General features: G+C 44.9%; 1 protein-coding gene across 4 annotated transcripts in view; it reads left to right on the plus strand.

The window, feature by feature from the left end:
• The window catches only part of SGCE (sarcoglycan epsilon), a 163777-nt gene that overhangs the window by 57133 nt on the left and 88004 nt on the right, over positions 1 to 18640 (plus strand). For all 4 annotated transcript variants that reach the window (XM_078663738.1, XM_078663736.1, XM_078663737.1 and 1 more), the window contains exon 3: positions 15151 to 15308. In XM_078663738.1, the coding sequence (XP_078519864.1) occupies positions 15151 to 15308 (158 nt within the window). The remainder of the gene's footprint in view (positions 1 to 15150; positions 15309 to 18640) is intronic.

The raw sequence follows: 18640 nt of genomic DNA on the forward strand, positions 1-18640 counted from the left end.
AAAAACATCAGAGGTGCAGAGGAGCTTGCAGCATCACATGAAGCCTTCCTCTGTCAGCAATACCTGAGAGCAGCTATTGGAAAAATGAACTTTTAAGAATATCTTAGCATTTAAGCTCTGAAGGAATACAAGGCCCACTAGAAGAACTTAGGGCATATTATCAAGCGGCAGCGATTGTTTCGTTGGCGCGCTTAGTATGAGATTTTTTATTGCAGACTATCGCTGGAAATTATCACCATGCTAGCGCTGTATTAACAACGCATAGCGTAATGGTAATAATTATTCCAGCAATAGCCGGCGATAAAAAATAGTGTTAGCTGTGTTTTCCATGGAACATCGCTTTTTTTTCATCGATGTTCCATGGAAAATGGCGATAACCTTGCTGATAGGACCCTGTTGTCGTATCAGCATAATCCACCCCCAATGTAAAGTATAGGTAAGTCAGCATTTTAGCAGACGTTAGTTTTTGGCAAAAAACGCGGTTCTCGCCAAAAACTAACGTCTGCTAAAATTCGTGGGGCTCCTGGTAAATATCGCGATGTGCATGTTACTGATAATTTACAAGCAGTACTGCCCAGTGACGCCCACTTTGCATCTCATTATAGATGCAAAGCGAGGTGTTGGGAAAACGGGTGTTAACATGCGCTAATGCATGTTAGCACCCATTGTAAATAGGGCGATAGTTTTATCCCCGCTTTTTTGACTTTTAAAACCAAACAAGCATTGGCATAGCCAATGGGTCTCGCCTTTGGGACCTTATAAGTGGAATACTGTTAACAAGTAGGGAGTAGCGCTTTTAAAAATCACAGCGCTGTAAAAATAAATAACATATGCAAAAGCAGGTGGCCACCTAAGGCACAGGAGAACCCAAAGCCCAGACGTCGCCGGAATCTTAGAGCCCCTTGTGACATGTATCTTGTGAGCCAGGAGTGAGTGACACATGATACAAACATGGGCTGGGATCGGCTGAAATATGCTGCAGATGGTGGGTCAGGTACATGGAAACATGGTTGCTAAGACCTATTGCATTTTTAATGCTTGTTCCTTGTTGCATTTGAGAGCACTTTGAAATGCGTGAGTGCTGGGTGTGCGCAATCCAAGCATGTCTCTTATGGCTGTTTTGTTCCATGTAAGAATCTAGGCCACATACAGGGTGCACACGACAACTGACATGCCTTTTAATTCACAAACAGGATTGCTGTCATGGCGGGGTGGGATGGGGGTCCTGAATATTTTAAAGTTCACGTTCAAAAACTGCCACTTTTAGTGTCTCAATGCAGTTATATAACTTGACTAGGTGGAAACTAGGTGGAAACGCATCTGCCTTTTAAAGAAATAAACTTTTTTAGAATTTTGATGAGTCTTTATAATATTTCATATGGTGTTTGAGGCACAGTTTACATTACAAGCGTTTTCAGGGCTCGCCTCATGCATCGGCTCTGAGAGCCCTGCCTGGCCACCTCGCGGCTCAGCTCTTCCTATTATTTTCTGGGCTCACCCGTCTCTAGCCACACATAGCACTCCGAAGCCTGCTGATCAAGGTGAATCAAAATGAGGCAATTGTGAACTTTCTGCAAACCTGCATGGGTCACAAAGGAACGGGATTCCCTCTGCCACAGAGAACGATTTATCCAAGGGCAAAACAACCTCAGGGGGTCATAGGGCCGGGTTTCTTATGGCCAGGCCTAAGGAGGGCAGTGAAGGGGCGTTGCTCAACCCGGAACAAGCGGCAGCGCCGAACGCACTTCAGAAGGCTACAGGGTATGCAGCAACAGCCGAACAGGAGACGTGCTCCTCTGCAAGCATAGACCAGGCTGAGGTTGCACATCCTGTTTGGCAGTCAGCTCGTCTATAGATGCATTCAGGGCACCCTATGGACCACAGGAGGCGCGCTGCACTTATCAATGGTCTATTGAAAGGCAAAGGCTGCTTCTAATCTACTGCTGCCACTGTCCTGCAGTCACATTGGCCTTGGAAACAACAGGGTCTACTATTTAATAATCAAGATCACAAGTGTTATCTACTAAAGGCACGTGCCTTCGTCACGGAGGTGCCAGCCTCTAGGATTTAAACTCATGAACTGCAGATTGCACAAAGACTGGAGCTGCAGGCACATTAACCCACTGACTGTACTAGTGTCTTTAAGGCTTCAACAAACAAACAGCGAGCGATCTGTTTTCAATTATCGCACCCATGTTTGGGCACGATAATTGAATACAGATGTGGCCTGTGCGGGTAACCGCAAGCAATAGGCCGAGGGCGAAGCAATGGCGGGACATGCACCCGCCTTTGCCCAATTGCGTGCTGTCCTTCTTAGAAAGACGCACGCAAAGCCCAATATCTTAGGAGAAAAACAAAAGCACACGCACAAGCGTGTGGTGAGCTTTCTGAAGCCCATTACTAAAAGTCTTTCAAGCAGCGCATGCGCGCTGCTCTAGACTCAACCTAAAAAGCGGAGATAAGGCCCTTGTTGATATGCCCCTGGGTTCGGGGACAGGAGCAATGTAGGCAGTCTCAATACCACTTTGAATCGGTGGCCCACATTGTATGCTGTTGTGTAAGCCAAAGACAACAGAGACAAAGGAACTTAAGGGCAATCTTTGTGCAGCATGGGGCAACAACATGCAAAAAGGAACTACTACAGTTTGGCAAATTCTTCTCATAAACCGGCAGGCTTCTATGAGAGGTTGAACAAATAACGAAGGATGACCGTCAGGGGACTACTTCTATTTAAAAAATATTTAAGGTGTTCTTTATTTGAATTTACCAAAGTACAGTCCTATTCACTTTAACTTAATCAACTTGCATAAGTCCAGCTAAGATCCTAAAAGCCGACGAAACACCATAGTAGTCTACTGCACCTCAAACTCAGTACGATATGAGGCCACTCGCGCTCATGTAGTACAGCATTGACTGAACTTCAGGCCGATAGTGCAGAATCTCATAAGTACAGTTTCTTCAATTACTCATTTGCATATTTTTATCTCAATATTAATGTGCACACCTTGCTCTGGTACTATCTTACAAAGCACTTGACTGAATTATATAATGAGATGTGTATCTGTACAGATTTGTATGTTTGATTTACATATTTCTGCACTACATTCGCTTTGTACCAGAAATTTTAACACTCTGGAGGGCAGAGGTATCAAACGTTTTTTTTTGTCGCAAACGCTGCGATTCGCAAAATAGCAGCGTTTACGACAAAAAAACTGAAAATGCGATGTATCATTGAAATCGCATCGCAAACTTAAGGAATCGCAAATTTTGCGATTTTTTAATTTTGCGTCAGCATTTAAGGAATCGCAAATTGTGATTTCTTAAATGCTATGTATGAAGCATTCAGGTTTTGCGAATTTACATTAAGAAATCGCAAATTACCACCAACTTGTAGTTGGTGGTAATATGCGATTTCTTTTACAAATGCACTTTTTGGCATTTGTAAAGGTGCCATGTGGCGCTCATATATGCCCTTAAATTTCAGGGGTGCAGCAGGTTGTCCTTAAGACACCCTTGCACCCTTGAAATTATTCGCAATTTGCGATTAGCAAATTGCGAATCGCAAATAGAGAATGACTTCACATTCATTCCTATGGGCCTCCTGGCCCATAGAAATGAATGGGAAATTATTCCTTATTTGCGAATTCGCATTTTGCTATTCGCAAATAAGGAATTTTAGGAAATCGCTAAAAAACTGCGATTTTGTAGATACATACTATTTTGCAATTCTCAAATAGCGGATATTTGAGAATCGCAAATAGGTATTTTGATACATCTGCCCCTTAATTGTCTAAATGCACTATTGAATATTCACTTCTAATCTCCATCTTCAATCAAGAGCTAAAAGATTGCTAAAGATTTCTTTTTTACCTGTGTGTTTTTTTATTCGAACTGGAGCCCTCTACGGGAGGCACTTGACACCTTTCATATAAACTACTCTGTGCAGTTTGGCAGCATGGCATCTGGGAAGAGTCGTCCTGTCCCTGGGCAATGTGACTCAACAAACCTTCCAATGTCCAGTCCTTGACAGAGGCCTCACAGGAAATAAGGTTTGACAGATGAAAATCCTTGATGTGCAGCTGAGAGACAGAGATAAACCAGAGGTACAGAAAATAGACGGGAACAGGGCGAGTAGTTCAAAGCCATAGAGGAGAGACGAATTGGCGGAATTAGGTATAGCACAGTGACCCAGAGGTGAAATGAAGAAACACCGAAATGGAACATATTTGAAATTTAAAGATAGACACCGAGCCCCAGACACACTAAAAGTTGGGCAGCACCGTGCTGTGGGACATCTGCAGCGCCATGTGAGCAAATGGTCAAATGTTGTACTTTGTCAGTTTTACAGATGTACAAAGCTGCTCCAATGATGTAATCGGCTGCATCTGCCAAAAAAAGCCATTTTAGCAAAAGGCAAGATTTCGCACCACAATACAAAGGACAGAGATAGGTCTGGAGGGACGTTTGTGCTCGATTTACATCCTTCAGTAGAATGTCTATATGATTAATAACTAAGGAGTACATATTCGCTTTCCATTGAAATGACATTTTGTAAGTGGAAATATCATGGGATATTCTGCTTGCCCTGAATTCAGCTGGTGCTAGTATTTCAGGTAAAGCAGATTCATGCTGGCTTTCATTTGCGGACGCCACAAATAAAGGGTTGTTGTGCAGGAGGGGTATTGTGGGGGGCTAGAAATAATAGATTATAAATAAAATAAAAAAACTTACCTTCAGCTGCTGGCAACCTCCAGCGTTGCGCTGCCTCTCCTCTTTTTCCTGTGTCCCAGCAGCCCCTGGGACAGACTCCCATCCAATCCCCATGTATGGTCATGGAGAGTGTTGAGTCAAGGATGAACCCTAGGTTGCGTGCGTGGTCGGTGGGTGTTGGTGCTGCTCCCAGTGCGGTCGGCCACCAGGAGTCATCCCACGCCGAGGGGGTGGAGCCGAGGATCAGGACTTCCGTCTTGTCTGAGTTCAGCTTCAGGCAGCTGTTCTTCATCCACTCGGCGATGGCTTTTAATTCTTTCTAGGAGGTTGGTTTTGGCAGTGAGGGAGTCCTTGGTGAGGGAGAGGATCAGCTGGATGTCGTCAACATTAAGGTCGTTCAGTCGGGCGACGTGAGCGAGTGGTGCTATGTAGATGTTAAGCAATGTCGGGCTGAGGGATGATCCTTAGGGTACGCCGCAGTTGATCTCGGTGGCTTCGGATTAGAAAGGGGGGCGCGGACGCTCTGGGTTCTGCTGGAGAAGAAGGAGGTGGTCCAGTCCAGAGCTTTGTCTTGGATCCCTGCGTTGTGGAGGCGTGTGCGTAGGGTGCAGTGGCAGACAGTGTCGAAGGCGGCTGACAGGTCCAGGAGGATGAGGGCCGCGGTTTCGCTGTTGTCCAGTAGGGTCCTGATGTCATCTGTGGCAGCGATGAGGGTCGTTTCGGTGCTGTGGTTGCTGGGGAACCCGGACTGTGACGGGTCCAGGATGCTTTTCTCCTCGAGGTAGCGGGTCAGTTGTCTGTTGACGGTCTTCTCAATGACCTTTGCCGGGAGCAGGGAGATGGGTCGGAAGTTCTTGAGGTCCTTTGGATCAGCCTTGGGTTTTTTGAGTAGGGCATTGATCTCGGCGTGCTTCCAGCTCTCCGGGAAGGTTGCGGCCTCGAAGTAGATATTGATGGCCTTGTGGAGATGGGGTGCAATGGAATCGCTGGCTTTGTTGAAGATGTTGTGTGGGCATGGGTCTGACGGAGAGCCGGAGTGGATGGTGTTCATGATTTTGATGGTGTCGTCATCGTTTATGTTGGTCCAGGTGAGCAGGGGATCGGTGTGGATGGTGGCCCTGAGGTCGGAGGTCTTGGTGGTTGTTGGAGCTGTCAGGGTGTTGAAGCTGTCGTGGATGTCTGCGATCTTGGGGCGAGGGCGTCGCACAGGTCTTGTGAAGGTGGGATGTCATTGGTGTTTGAGCTGTGGTTGGAGAGCTCCTTCACGATGTTGAAGAGCTCTTTACTGTTGTGTGCGTTGTTGTCTAGGCGGTCGTTGAAGGAGGCCCTTTTGGCACATCTGTTTAGGTGATGGTGTCTGCGGATGGTGTTCTTGTTATTATTGAATTTTGTACCGCGCACGGTTACCCTGGGGCATCCCAGCGCTTATAGAGACCAAGAGCAGACTGCTAATGGAAGAACAGAGGAGCTACACTTATTCTGGAAAAAGATACGTTTTCAGATGTTTTCGGAATCTGAGAAGGTTTGGTTCAGAGCGCAGCGAGAATGGAAGGGAGTTCCAGGCGCGCGCTGTATGGATAGAAAAACTCCTGCCCCCTGTGCGGGCTCTCCTAATTCTCTTTGTCTGAAGGAAATGTTTGTTAATAGAGCGTAAAGCTCTTGTGGGCTTATAGGGACAGATCATGTCCTTCAGAATAGCAGGGCCTTTACCCTGTATGCTCTTGTGGGCGATGCACAGGGCCTTAAAAGTGACTCTCTCTTTGACAGGGAGCCAATGGAGTGCTTTTAAGGCAGGCCTGGCTGACTGTCTGGCCGGAACGTTCCGCAGCAGCCTTGCTGCTGCGTTCTGCACTTGTTGCAGGATCTTAAACGTTGACTCTGGCGCTCCAAGAAAGAGCGCATTACTGTAGTCCAGGCGTGAGATGATTAAGCCTTGGACTAACAGCTTCCGGGAGAGTTCTGGTAGCAGGGGGAGAACCTTACGGGCCGACCGGAGCATTCCGTAGCACACGCCCGCGGTCTTTTTGGCGTGTGTCCTAAAAGACAAATCCGGCTCCAGCCAGACCCCCAGGCTCTTAATCTCCTTTTTTGGATCGGGGGGGGGGGTGCCCATGCAGTTAGGCCAGCTGCTTGGCGAGAGGGCAAAACTTGACTGGCCCAAGATCATCAGCTCAGTTTTTGATCCATTCAATTTGAGCGATGACCTGGACATCCAATCAAACACCTCTCTCAAGCAAGCATGTAGCGTCTCAGGCTGTTTCTCCAGCTGTGTAAGGCTCACCACTAGCTGGGTGTCATCCGCATAGCTTATGGTCTTAAAGCCAAACGGAGACACCACACCCTCCAAGGGGGCCATATACACGTTAAATAACGTTGGGCTCAAGGATGAGCCCTGTGGCACCCCGCAATAAAGTGGGAGGGGAGGGGATTTTGCGTTTCCTTCCCAGACCTCAAAGGTACGACCCTCCAAAAAGGAGGTCAACCATTCCAGGGCCACTCCTGTGACACCCGACTCAGCTAGACGTTGTATCAGCACCCCATGGTTGACGGTATCGAAGGCCGCACTGAGGTCCAGGAGGATCACTGCCACTGATCCCCCTGCGTCCAAAGTGCTTCTGGCCTCCTCTACCACTGCTAGCAGAGCCGTGTCTGTTCCATGGCCCGGACGAAATCCCGTCTGGGAGTCCCTCAACCGGCCATTCTCCTCAAGAAAGTTTGACAACCGATGGTTCGCCAACCTCTCGGCAATCTTGCTCACTCCTGGTAATAAGGAGATGGGCATGAAATTGGCCAGGTTCTGTGGGTCCAGGCCCGGCTTCTTCAGAAGCGCTTTGACAACCGCACTCTTCCAGTCAGGCGGCACAGTCCCCTGGGTGAACGAGAGATTGATCAGATCGGTCAAGGGCTCTCCTATCGCCAGGGCGGCCTGCTTTAGATACCGCATCGGGACAGGGTCCCGAGGTGAGCCACTTTTCAGGCTCCCGAGGACCTTCAGCACTTCACCTGAAGATACAGGACCAAATGACATCAGTCGATTTTCCGACATGCTGAAGTCCTCAGAAGGGGGGAATGTTCCCACCACCGAGGGGAGAGAACTAATAATGATGTCAATTTTGTTTTTAAAGTAGGTAGCTAATTCCATACATTTTTCCTGTGGCCTATCGTAGACAGGAATGGGCTCAGGCGGTTTAAGAAGCTCCTTCATCACTAGGAAGGCTTCCCTGGATGAGGACGCGGCGTGATTTACTCTCTCCCCAAAGAAGGAGGCCTTCGCAGTACGTATAGAACGTTTATATATTCTTAGTTCCATGCGATATTTTTCCCTGCTATCTGTCTCCGGGCTCCTCCTCCATAGTCTCTCCGCGCGTTTGCAGTTCTGCCTCAGGGTTCTGAGCTCTGGGGTATACCAAGTGGTAGACCCCCTTCTCTTATCCCTAATGAGCATCTTGTGGGCTGCGTAGCTGTCAAGTGTCTGTTTGCGGAGCCATATCTTCTCTAGTTTTCGGCAGGTATGCTTGGAGGCCTGGAGGTCTGCGGTGAACCAGCTGGCTTTCTTGTTGGTGTGTCTGTTGGAGAGTTTCTTGATGGGGCGAGAGTGTTGGCCCAGTTGTCGATCCACTGTCTGAGGTTGTGGGTGGCGGTGGCGGGGTCGGTGGGGTCGATGGGTGGGCTTCGGGCGAGGGTGGTGTTTAGCTGTTCTCCGGTGACTTTGCTCCAGCAGCGGCGAGGGATCTGTTGAGTGCTGTGGTACGTGTTGGGTTTCCGGCAGGTGAAGTGGATGCAGCGATGGTTGGTCTAGTGGAGTTCGGAGGTGTGGCTGAAGGAGACGTGGGGGCTCGCAGAGAAGATGGGGTCAATCGTGTGGCCGGCAGAGTGAGTGGGTGTTGTGAAGAGCTGTCTGAGTCCGAGGTTGGCAATCAAGGTGGTGGAGTTGGTGTCGTTGTTGTTCTTGAGGTGGAAGTTCAGGTACTGACTATATATGGTTTCAGGACCCCGTAGCTTTGCTCTGTGCCTACAAGTTATCATGATAGTACTACTGTGACACTTATGTGTGTCTTCTAGCAAAACTTCACTGGAGAAAATGAAGCCTTGTCCAGAATCAAGATGTGAGAGGCCACAGGTAATTGAAATACAACACTATACAAATCTTGGTTAAAATAAGAAAACACATCCTAAGATATTGTGTATTACGCACAAAGATTTTAAGAGGAAGGAATTGATTATTTTTTAAAGTGTGACTTGACAAGTAAATGTACCCAAGTCATGCTTGTTCGTCTTCGATGGCATTACATGGTCGACCCCTTATCAAAAAGGTAGCCCATCACCAGCCTCTTATTCATTCCTGAGGGGCTTGCAATATGGCTGGAAGTGCAAAGTTTAGCTACAAAACATACTTTTTTTTACTTATGTTTGCTTTCTGTTCCCGTAGCTGTCTTCCTGGCCTCTGGGAGGCACAGATATCAGCTTCTTTATTCGGCTGCCCCTTATCGATGTCCTTAGTTAAACTGTGATCTTCCTTCAGTAATGATGCTCCTAAGATACCTACCATGATTTAATGGAAAATCATATGGCCTTTTGAGGGTGTCAGTCAAACAAATCACCTATGAAAAAAACACAAATGAAAAATGTTCTGCCCCTAATTTTTTTAGTCCGCCTTTCACCATTAGCATCTGCAAAATTAACAATGAAAGCCCATTCTGACCTGGGCGCCCTGGGCCTATGTTATTGCATTTGCTTTAGGCCTACCAGGCCAGCTTTTTTGTGCGAGGCTTGGTGTAATCATTGGACCATTGAAACCTTAGACCGGCCTCATTTCCATACCCCAAGATATCAGTGGTAGCCAGATGTTCTTATTACTGTCATTTACATTGCCTTGGTCCAATCGAGCAATTCCCAATGCTGCACCCAACCAGTTCTCGTACAGCGGAGGCCTAGGGTCTTTCCACAAGTTGCAGATCTCCCTGCAGGCAATTAGGATCAAGCAAATAAATAAGCCCACTTGCACGGCAGAAAGCTGACTTGTAAGATCATTGTCCAGACCAAAAATGACTTGGGCTAAATTTAAATTCAGCTTGAGTTTAAAAATGCTTTCCAGAGTACGCTCCACATTATGCCAAAAGTCTCTTAAATGAACACATTCAAAAAATATATGTATATCATCTGCCTCCACCAAATCACATCTAGGGCACTTGGGGTGGGCAGGGGGCAAATCTTGCAATTTTCTTAGGCGTGTAATACAGCTTATTAACAACATAAAAATGATTCTTTTTAAGAGAAGCCAATTTAACAAACTTATATAAGGTTTGAAGAGATAGGGCATATAGAATAACAGATGTATCTCCCAGAGCGGATGAATTCCATACTAGATGAGAGGGGGGAAGCTCTGCATCCTCAGCGTCTAGTAGACTAATGTACCAAAATCCAACCTCTTTTTTTATTGGATTTGCATTCTGAAATCTGTACTCAATCTCCCAGTTTCCGCCTATATGCTTCTTCTCTGCTGAAAACCAGGAACACAATTGCAAATATTTAAATCTAGAAAAGGAGTCACCTATTTTAGCTCTTAAGACCTCCAATGGGAAGACTCCATCAGATGATATAAGGTCGGACCAGATCGTAATTCCTGCCTTCTTAATAGGGGAGGCTAAATTGTCTTCTAGACACACAGGCAGTCCCGGGGAATCCCAGATTGGAGCAAAGTCTGAATAGTATCCTATCCCCCATCTCGCCGTAACTTTATGCCAAACATTAAGTGCTGATTTTAATACCTTTCAGCGACCCTTCTTAAAAAACCTTGGCGCCCCAAACTTATACAGAAATCTGATACCCCCTCCCTCGATACTGGCCATGACACTCAAAATCCTCCCCCAGTTAGTTTCAACAGGATTAGAAAGTAAACAGCGTAAATCTTTGAACTAGAAGGCGAGAGAGTAACAGAACATATCTGGAAGGGCTAAACCGCCCTTAAAAAGTATTCGTTTTAGCTTCTTCCAGGGTAGCCTGGAGTTTTTATTAGACCAAATGAAGCTGCCTATTAAACTTTGAATTTTTTTTATTGAATTTTTTACTTTGAACCCCCTTATTATATACTGTCTGCTCCGATCAGCAAAAATGTTCAACCCATCTATATTTTCAGAACACAGTCTTACACTCAAGATAACTTAGGTGAGTCTCTTGTAAGAGTAACACCTGGGCTGAAGATTGGTCTAAAAATTTCATGATCAGCCTTTGTCTTCGCGGACATCGGAGCCCATTGATGTTCCACGTAATAAACCTTATCCTAGTGGTCATCATACTTCACAAATACTTCCTACTTCCGTTCCCTTAGCTGGACACTCTTAATGCAACTTACTCTTCAAGAAAAAGCAAAGATAGAGGACATTTTTATATTTTCTCCCACTGCAACCCCACCGGTGCTCCCCCTTCCCCCCCGAGTGACCCCATCAACCCCTCACAGCCCTGGTGAACCTTCCCTTCTGCTCTGAGCATACGCCCTTTGGTCAGGAACCCCCCCTCCCCCTTATGCGTGGCCAGAAGATAATTACACAATTAGAGGGAAATATAGGCTGATCCCACCAGAGCGGCAGCAGCATTTACCTGAACTATACATTTTTCCTCTATTTTTTATTTCCCTTTTCTTTTTTTGCGGGGGGCTTATTAATCCATTTAGATACCATGCACACCCTATTATTATACCTCACTAACACCTCCACTTCCACTTCCACTTCCACTTCCACTTCCATTTCTGATCTTATCTATTAGAGTATCAACTTCCTCTATTTGGCGCAGATTGTACAGGTAGATATTCCACATGATCCGAAGGGATGCAGGGAATCTTAACTGAGTCTTGGCCCCTAATGAATTCAGAATTACCATCCTTTTGCCCAGTTCCCACTGCTTTGTGGCAGTGATGTGAGAAACATCAGAGCGAATGCAAAATGAAAACGGGCTGGAAAATTGCACTTAAGATGACCAGCTTTCAAGGCCAAAGACAAGATTCTCTCCTTAATAGCATAAGTGAGAAAGTTCACCAGGATTTTCCTTAGGCGCTCTTTTCCAGGTTTTCTCCTATAGGGATCACGAAGAACCCTTTGAATATCGGCCATCAAATCCAGGTCCAAGTCAGGAAAATCTTTTAAGATAGTTACTTTCAAGAGAGAGACCACAAAACTCTTGATGTCGCCCCCTTCAAGATCTTCAGGGACATTTAACATTTTCACATTATTTTTCCTGGAATGAATTTCAAGGCGCTCGATATCATCCTTCAATTCCCTATTTTGTTGGACCAACTTGTCCATCGTGACTGAGGAAGAGCATAGAGCATCCTTAATCTTGGGGATCTCTGCCTCTTTCTGTGCCAATAGTTCACAAGAGGCCTGAATAGCAACTTGATTGGCCTCTGAAATTGTGAATCTCTTGCTGATATCCTCTTTCAGACTTAACAAGATATCCACCAATGACCCATGGGATGTCGATGTCAGGGACAGGGGCGAGGGGGGGGAATAAGGCCCAGCCAATTGAGGCCCAAATACAGTAAGTGAAGTAGCCTCTTTCCCCTTCTCCAATGCAGTTCTAAAATCATTTCCCTGGTCAATACTCTGATTACCTAGTGCTGAAAAACTATTAGAAAGTTCCACCGACGGATGCACTATTACCTGCTGATCTTGCAGTGCACTCCCCTCCCCCGTTACATTAGTAAGAAAACTGGAAGAGGGCTGAGGATTTTTGACCCCAGTGACGGGGCCAACTAAAATAGAAGTGGTGGAGATGGTGGCCATAATGGTGTTTTTATCTTGCCCCCGGTCAGCGGTGGTGGTAGAAAGAACCTTATATTAGGATTTCAATGATGGCGTAATTTTAAGTTTAGTAAAAGGTCCCCTTCTCGCTTTTTTCCTGCCTCTTCCCTTGCCAGGGGGTGTGCCCTCCATGATATGGCTTCCCTTCCCCTGTCTGGTAACAGCCTTAACTTCTACGATGGGGGCAAAATTACAGGAGGTTTAGGCAAGACTGAAATAGTATTGGGGACCCTATTTTGTAGGGTATATCGGCATACAGCAGGCTCGGATGACAGTCTTGCAGTGGTGCGGTTCGGGTCGCTCATGGGAACACAACCCACTCGCTTCTCCATGCAGTTCTTTTGTTCTCGACGTGAATGTACAGTCTCGACTGTATCTGAATGTGGCTCTAAAAAGTCCCGCCCCCTACGATATTAACCTGTTGCTGAGTCACTACATCGCCACCATAAACCCCAAAGTGAGAAAGAAACAAAGCGTCAGCCGAGCCCAGAAGGACCCGCACAGGGAGCTTCAAGACCTCACCTTGGCCACTGTAGCAAAAGACTCCGGTGGCAACAATACCGTCGTACCGACGCCGAGCTTCATCCTCTGCCTGGGCTCCAAACAATGCCTTCAGTGTTATGGAAAACAGACCCCCGAGGGAGGACAGCCGGTACTGCAGGCCACGGAGGCTCCAAAATCATCGCTATCGCTCCTCCCTCAGCACTGTGCACCATCAAACCAGCACCTCACCAGGACACTCCAGAAGGTAATGAGCAACAGAGATAAAAAAGGAACTTTGTAAGCCAGTAGCCAGATTTCCAATTATTAAAATCGAAATCTCATATATTCATTTCACTTTTAGGAAGCAGTGAGAGAGGTGATGATTTTGAGATCCTCCCTAACCTAGGGGGAGAACCAATAAGATGCCTTCAAAACAAAGAGCACATCTTGCTGAACGATTCGAATCGGTGGTGGTCCCATCCTCTTAGGACTACCACAAGCACAGTTATGGGCACAAATAAAGTCCCAATTAAAAGCCCCTGCAAAGCATTAATGGACGAGATTAGCAGTGGGAAGTGAATATTATAGTATCCAAATAATTCTACAAAGAGCTGCAGTTCACCTCGTTGTCCCCAGATGTCCCTGATGAGGCAAATACAACAGGATTTAAAATATTATACATCAAGCTGCAGTTCACCTCGTCGTCCCTAGATGTCCCTGATGAGGCAAATGCAATAGCATTTAAAATATTATACATCAAGCTGCAGTTCACCTCGTCGTCCCAAGATGTCCCTGATGAGTAAAATTCAAAAACATTGAAACCCTTTCATGAATGCTAATAATGATGCTAATCTTATCCCATAATGCTTTGCAGGGGCTTTTAGTTGTATTTTTGCCCATATCTGTGCTTGGGGTGGTTCTAAGAGAATGGGACCACCGCTGAATTGTTCAGAATGATATGCTCTTTGAGCTGTAGGCATCTGCTGGGTCATCCCCCTAGGTTAGAGGGGACCCCAAAATCATCACCTCTCTCATTGTTTGATGTTTAATAATTCCATAATTCATTTTTGTGATTTAGTTATATGCTTTTTGCATGTAAAGGTAGTTTATCAAAGCATTTGTGGATACAGTTTAATAACTGATTCTGCTACCTGAACCAATTATTTAGGGAATTACTGTTCATGCTTACAATTTATTTTTTCTCTATAGAGTCATTTTAGTTCAAGGCACTCCCATCAAGAGTAAGGTGGGAAAGGGAATAGGTGAGCTTTACATTTGTTTGTTAAAGCCCGACATCTATTTTCCACCGTCTTCTGTGTTTCAACTCAAATTAGATGTTATCACCCTCATCCCCCCAATTTTGTTTGCAGAGCATTCAGTTAGCTTGGTTAAAATGTAAAGTAATTGCTGCTTGTGCTTGTGCTTTTTTTAGAGAAGTATGCTACTGTGGCAACAAGAATGCAGTGATATGCCTTTAAATTTGTTGTGATATCGCAATTACCAGTTGAGGTAATATAATTGTCAGAATCATGGTGAGACTACGTACCGCAAGCCATGTTGACTATATGGCAAGCCAAATATACGTGGGCTGAGATTAAAAAAGTAAATCATACTCTTCTCAAATGTTTGGGACTATGTTAGTGCCTCTCCTGTCATGGTAAGCGATATGAAGAAATGCAGCTTGTTCTGGGAGGCGTAGATGGGTAGGGGGGGGCGGTTCAAAGCTCACAGCACTGGAATGAGCATTATGAACTTTATCTGCAGCACCTTTTTAGCATATATTAAAAAAGTGAAGTACCCCTTGACTTTTGTCACATAGAAGTCAGAAACATTGTTTTTGCATGTATGTGCTCAAACACTCCAGCAGAAAAAGTTTGTTAAAGACATTGGAGGGACAAGGTAATTGATACATTCATTTTAGAGCCTTATTATGAATATGCATTTCTGTTTGTACTAAGCACCGACTGCAGCGCTTAGAAGCTGCCAATGTTGGCAGTAAATATTATTTAAACTACCAATAAACCTAAATTACTGCATAAATGATCATAGATTATGTTATTGCTTTCATATTTGGATATGCTTAAAAATGTATTTAAATTGACCTAAACATTGGTCTAAGAAACCTTAATCACATTGAATTATATTGTTTTATCCTATTTAGGTGAAATGAGTAATGATCCTATAACCTTCAACACAAATTTAATGGGCTACCCTGACAGACCAGGATGGCTTCGCTACATTCAGAGGACTACGTATAGCGATGGGGTGCTCTACGGATCTCCAACTTCTGACAACGTGGGAAAACCAACCATTATTGAGGTACTGCAGTTATGGTGCATAGAATCCTGTTTCTGAAACACAGAATACTGAAGAGTGTACTGTGGCATGACTCGTTTATTTATGTGACCAGGGGAATAGACTTTGAAAAAGTTTAAAAATATTTATGTATTTAGGAGTTGTATAATGCGCTAGTCTAACACATGGGGCAAGATGTACGACCCTTTTTTGCGTTCACAAACGGGAGCTCGGCGAGTTTGCAACAGCAAAAAAGGGCAATGGAATGTACAAACACTATTTTGCTAGTCACTGACTCGCAAAATAGCATTCACGACTCTCGCTATTAGGAAGGGGTTTCCCTTCCTAATAGTGAGACTCACTGCCATGTACAAATGTTTTATGGCCGAATTTGCAGCCGCAAAGTTTACAGCTTAAGGTGTAGTGGGGGCTTGGGAGGCCCAGGGGCTCATTACAAAGATATTGGTCTCTGTTTAATTCTTGCAGAAGTACTTTTCCTTCATCCACAGTAGAATGTTGTTAGACCTGTCATCCTTAGGGTGGTCTTCCCCCAAACCTTTTGCCTTTCACCTTCCTTTTTTGCTGAATGTTTATGTTGGCCTTTGGACTCTAAGCACTTTACCACTGCTAATCAGTGCTAAAGTGCCTGTGCTTCTCCCCTAAACATGCTTTTATTGATGTATACACAATTGGCATATTTAGTTTACTTATAAGTCCCTTGTTAAGTGGTATACCACAAACCCAGGACCTGTAAATTAAATGATACTAGTGGGCCTGCAGCACTGGTTGTGCCACCTGTCTTGAGTCTCCCAGTAACTGTGATTCCTGTACGTGTCTCTCCCATGTGCTTGTCTCTCCCATGTGCTTGTCTCTCCCATGTACCTGTATCTCCCATAGTCTGTCTCGTCCAGTGTCTGTGAGTTCTGCAGTCCATCGTTGTGTCTCTAAATACCACTCCACAACACAAAATACCATTCCACATAATTACACTCCATAACACACAATCCCACTCCACATAACTCCAGTACACCCAATACCACATAATTACTCACCGTGCTACATAATCCCACTACACAAATCCACTCCACACCACACAATTCCACAACTAACAATTCCAATGCAAGCCACATAATTCCACTACACACCACATACATACACTCCTTAGCACATGGGTAAACCACATTGCCATTTGCAATGCACATAGCTCTAAATCATTGCAAATGCTTGTTTTTCTACCAGCCACCTGCTCTTCACATTTTGGAAATGGCTTCCTGTGCACCAACATATCAATGAACGACAGGGAGTTAAGTTGTCTTTGGACTATGGTTGACATTCAATATAATGCCATCCTCTGCTACATTGGGCAGTCCTTCTGTGAAATAACGTTGGAGGAAGCTAAGCAGCTGTTTCAATTTAGTTTCCTTGATGCTGCAGCGCTAGGACAAAATCATTGGTGTCTGGATGCCAGTGGGGAGGGTAGTCATGTCCATCTTGAATGTCAGGATTGTCATTCAGATCTGCAGATTTGCACTGATGTTAGGCACATCTTCACCAGTTCTGAACCAAAATGTGCACCGACTGAGTTTTACAGAATGCCATTTTTGCACTGGTCAGTTCATGAAATCATATTTTTTATTCAGGACAAATTCAGTAGGAATATTACCAAGTGTTGTTGCAAAATTTCCTTAAATGGGTATAAGATTGTCTGGCACTGACACTGGTTTTGTAATATGCCGCAGTATACATAAATATGCAAGAAGAGGGGTCAGTGTCCAAAACTTCACTCTGAATGTTAATCTTGTTACAAAGGTCGCCCAGACATACATTCCACTCAATAACAGTTTTTCCCCACAAAAAAGGTCTCTTCATTTTTAGGGCTTAGAGAAAAAGTTCTCTTCAGGTATTTTATGCATCTTTTTCTTATTTTATTGACACAATATCTTCACTATGACATGTTGAGTTACATCAACGGGCTGACATTCCAAAAGCAACATTGAACTGGATATTCCTTTTGTCGAGATTAATGAAGACATTTGACATTGATCTATCCCTCCTGGATGCAGTAGCACCCTTCTGTTGCCAATGTGCATTGCTCTGTACATATACATGTCGTTTCGCATTTGCATCAGTGCCTGCCTTATGACACCTGGTGCTTACATCAGTAGATTTGAGCAGGGTGAAGAAAGCTGCGATGCATAAGACAATGGTGAAGGCACGAAGATTTCTATTGGTGCAATGATTTCAATTGCATCCTCATCTGTGGAGCAGGGGTAAATGTTCAAAATCATTGTGACACGAATATTGCAACTCAGTTAGGCCACATAATGGCAAAAAATGTATTTCAAAGGTAAAAAAGTGTGAAAACGTTTGCATATTGATGTTGCTTTCAAACACAAACTGTAGGACCAAAGTATTAGAAACATTCAATTGACCAGCACCCCGGGCACAATAGAAATGCCATCCAATCCCTAGGTAATTTCATACAAACCTTTGCACACAAGAGCCTGTAGGCTATACTAGGCTACCATCCACCCAACAGAATATGCCTTTCCTAGGAAGAATGCCAGGTAGTGAGCACCCCAGGCAGATTAATTGAAGATAAGGGAGAACCAAAAAGAGCAGACAAGGAAGGGTCATCAGAGTATACTGAACCAACATGACTAACCACCAAACACATACCATCCACCATTTGGGCATGGCACAGTACATGAAATCTTTAGCAGTATCAATAAAGTAATGGATTCTGTAAATGCAATGAAACCTCTGTATCTGGAGCTCCCTTTCTGTGCAATTGCTGGTTAAATTTAGAACATTGTGGCCATGGCTTATGAGCTCTCTTATCCATGATTGTAGAAAAGTCTATAACTGCTTCTCAATAAAGAAGGGCAAGCCTCAGAACAGTGAATAACTTTCTCGTGGCTAGTTGTGTTATGCTTACGGAGAGTACAATTGGGGGTTGTGAGTATGTCAAGTGCCCATGGCCTCAATATTTCTGCCTGAGGCTAGTGATATCGACAACGCTTGAGTGTTCACCTTCTTTGAAGCGATCTGGTAAATCTTGGATGCCTCTTTCTGTCTCCAACATACAATAATCCCCCCATTTGTTCAGCAGCTTGGTTGGCCTCAACAAACATCATGCAGTCTCTCAGCAAGAAATGTGTGTTAGCTTGCAGGACTGATCATCCTGCAGATACTCGAGTGGCAGCAGTGATAGCCAGCTGTCATTTATGCTTTTCGTATTGACACTACCCACTCCTCTGTTGCAGGCTCCATCTCCATGTCTCAGCGATTCCCATTCTGAGATGAGTTGTAATAGCCCACTGCAACAAATGTTCTTGCATAAAATCATGGAACAA

Source organism: Lissotriton helveticus, chromosome 10 (assembly GCF_964261635.1).
Source record: "Lissotriton helveticus chromosome 10, aLisHel1.1, whole genome shotgun sequence".
NCBI lineage: Eukaryota > Metazoa > Chordata > Amphibia > Caudata > Salamandridae > Lissotriton > Lissotriton helveticus.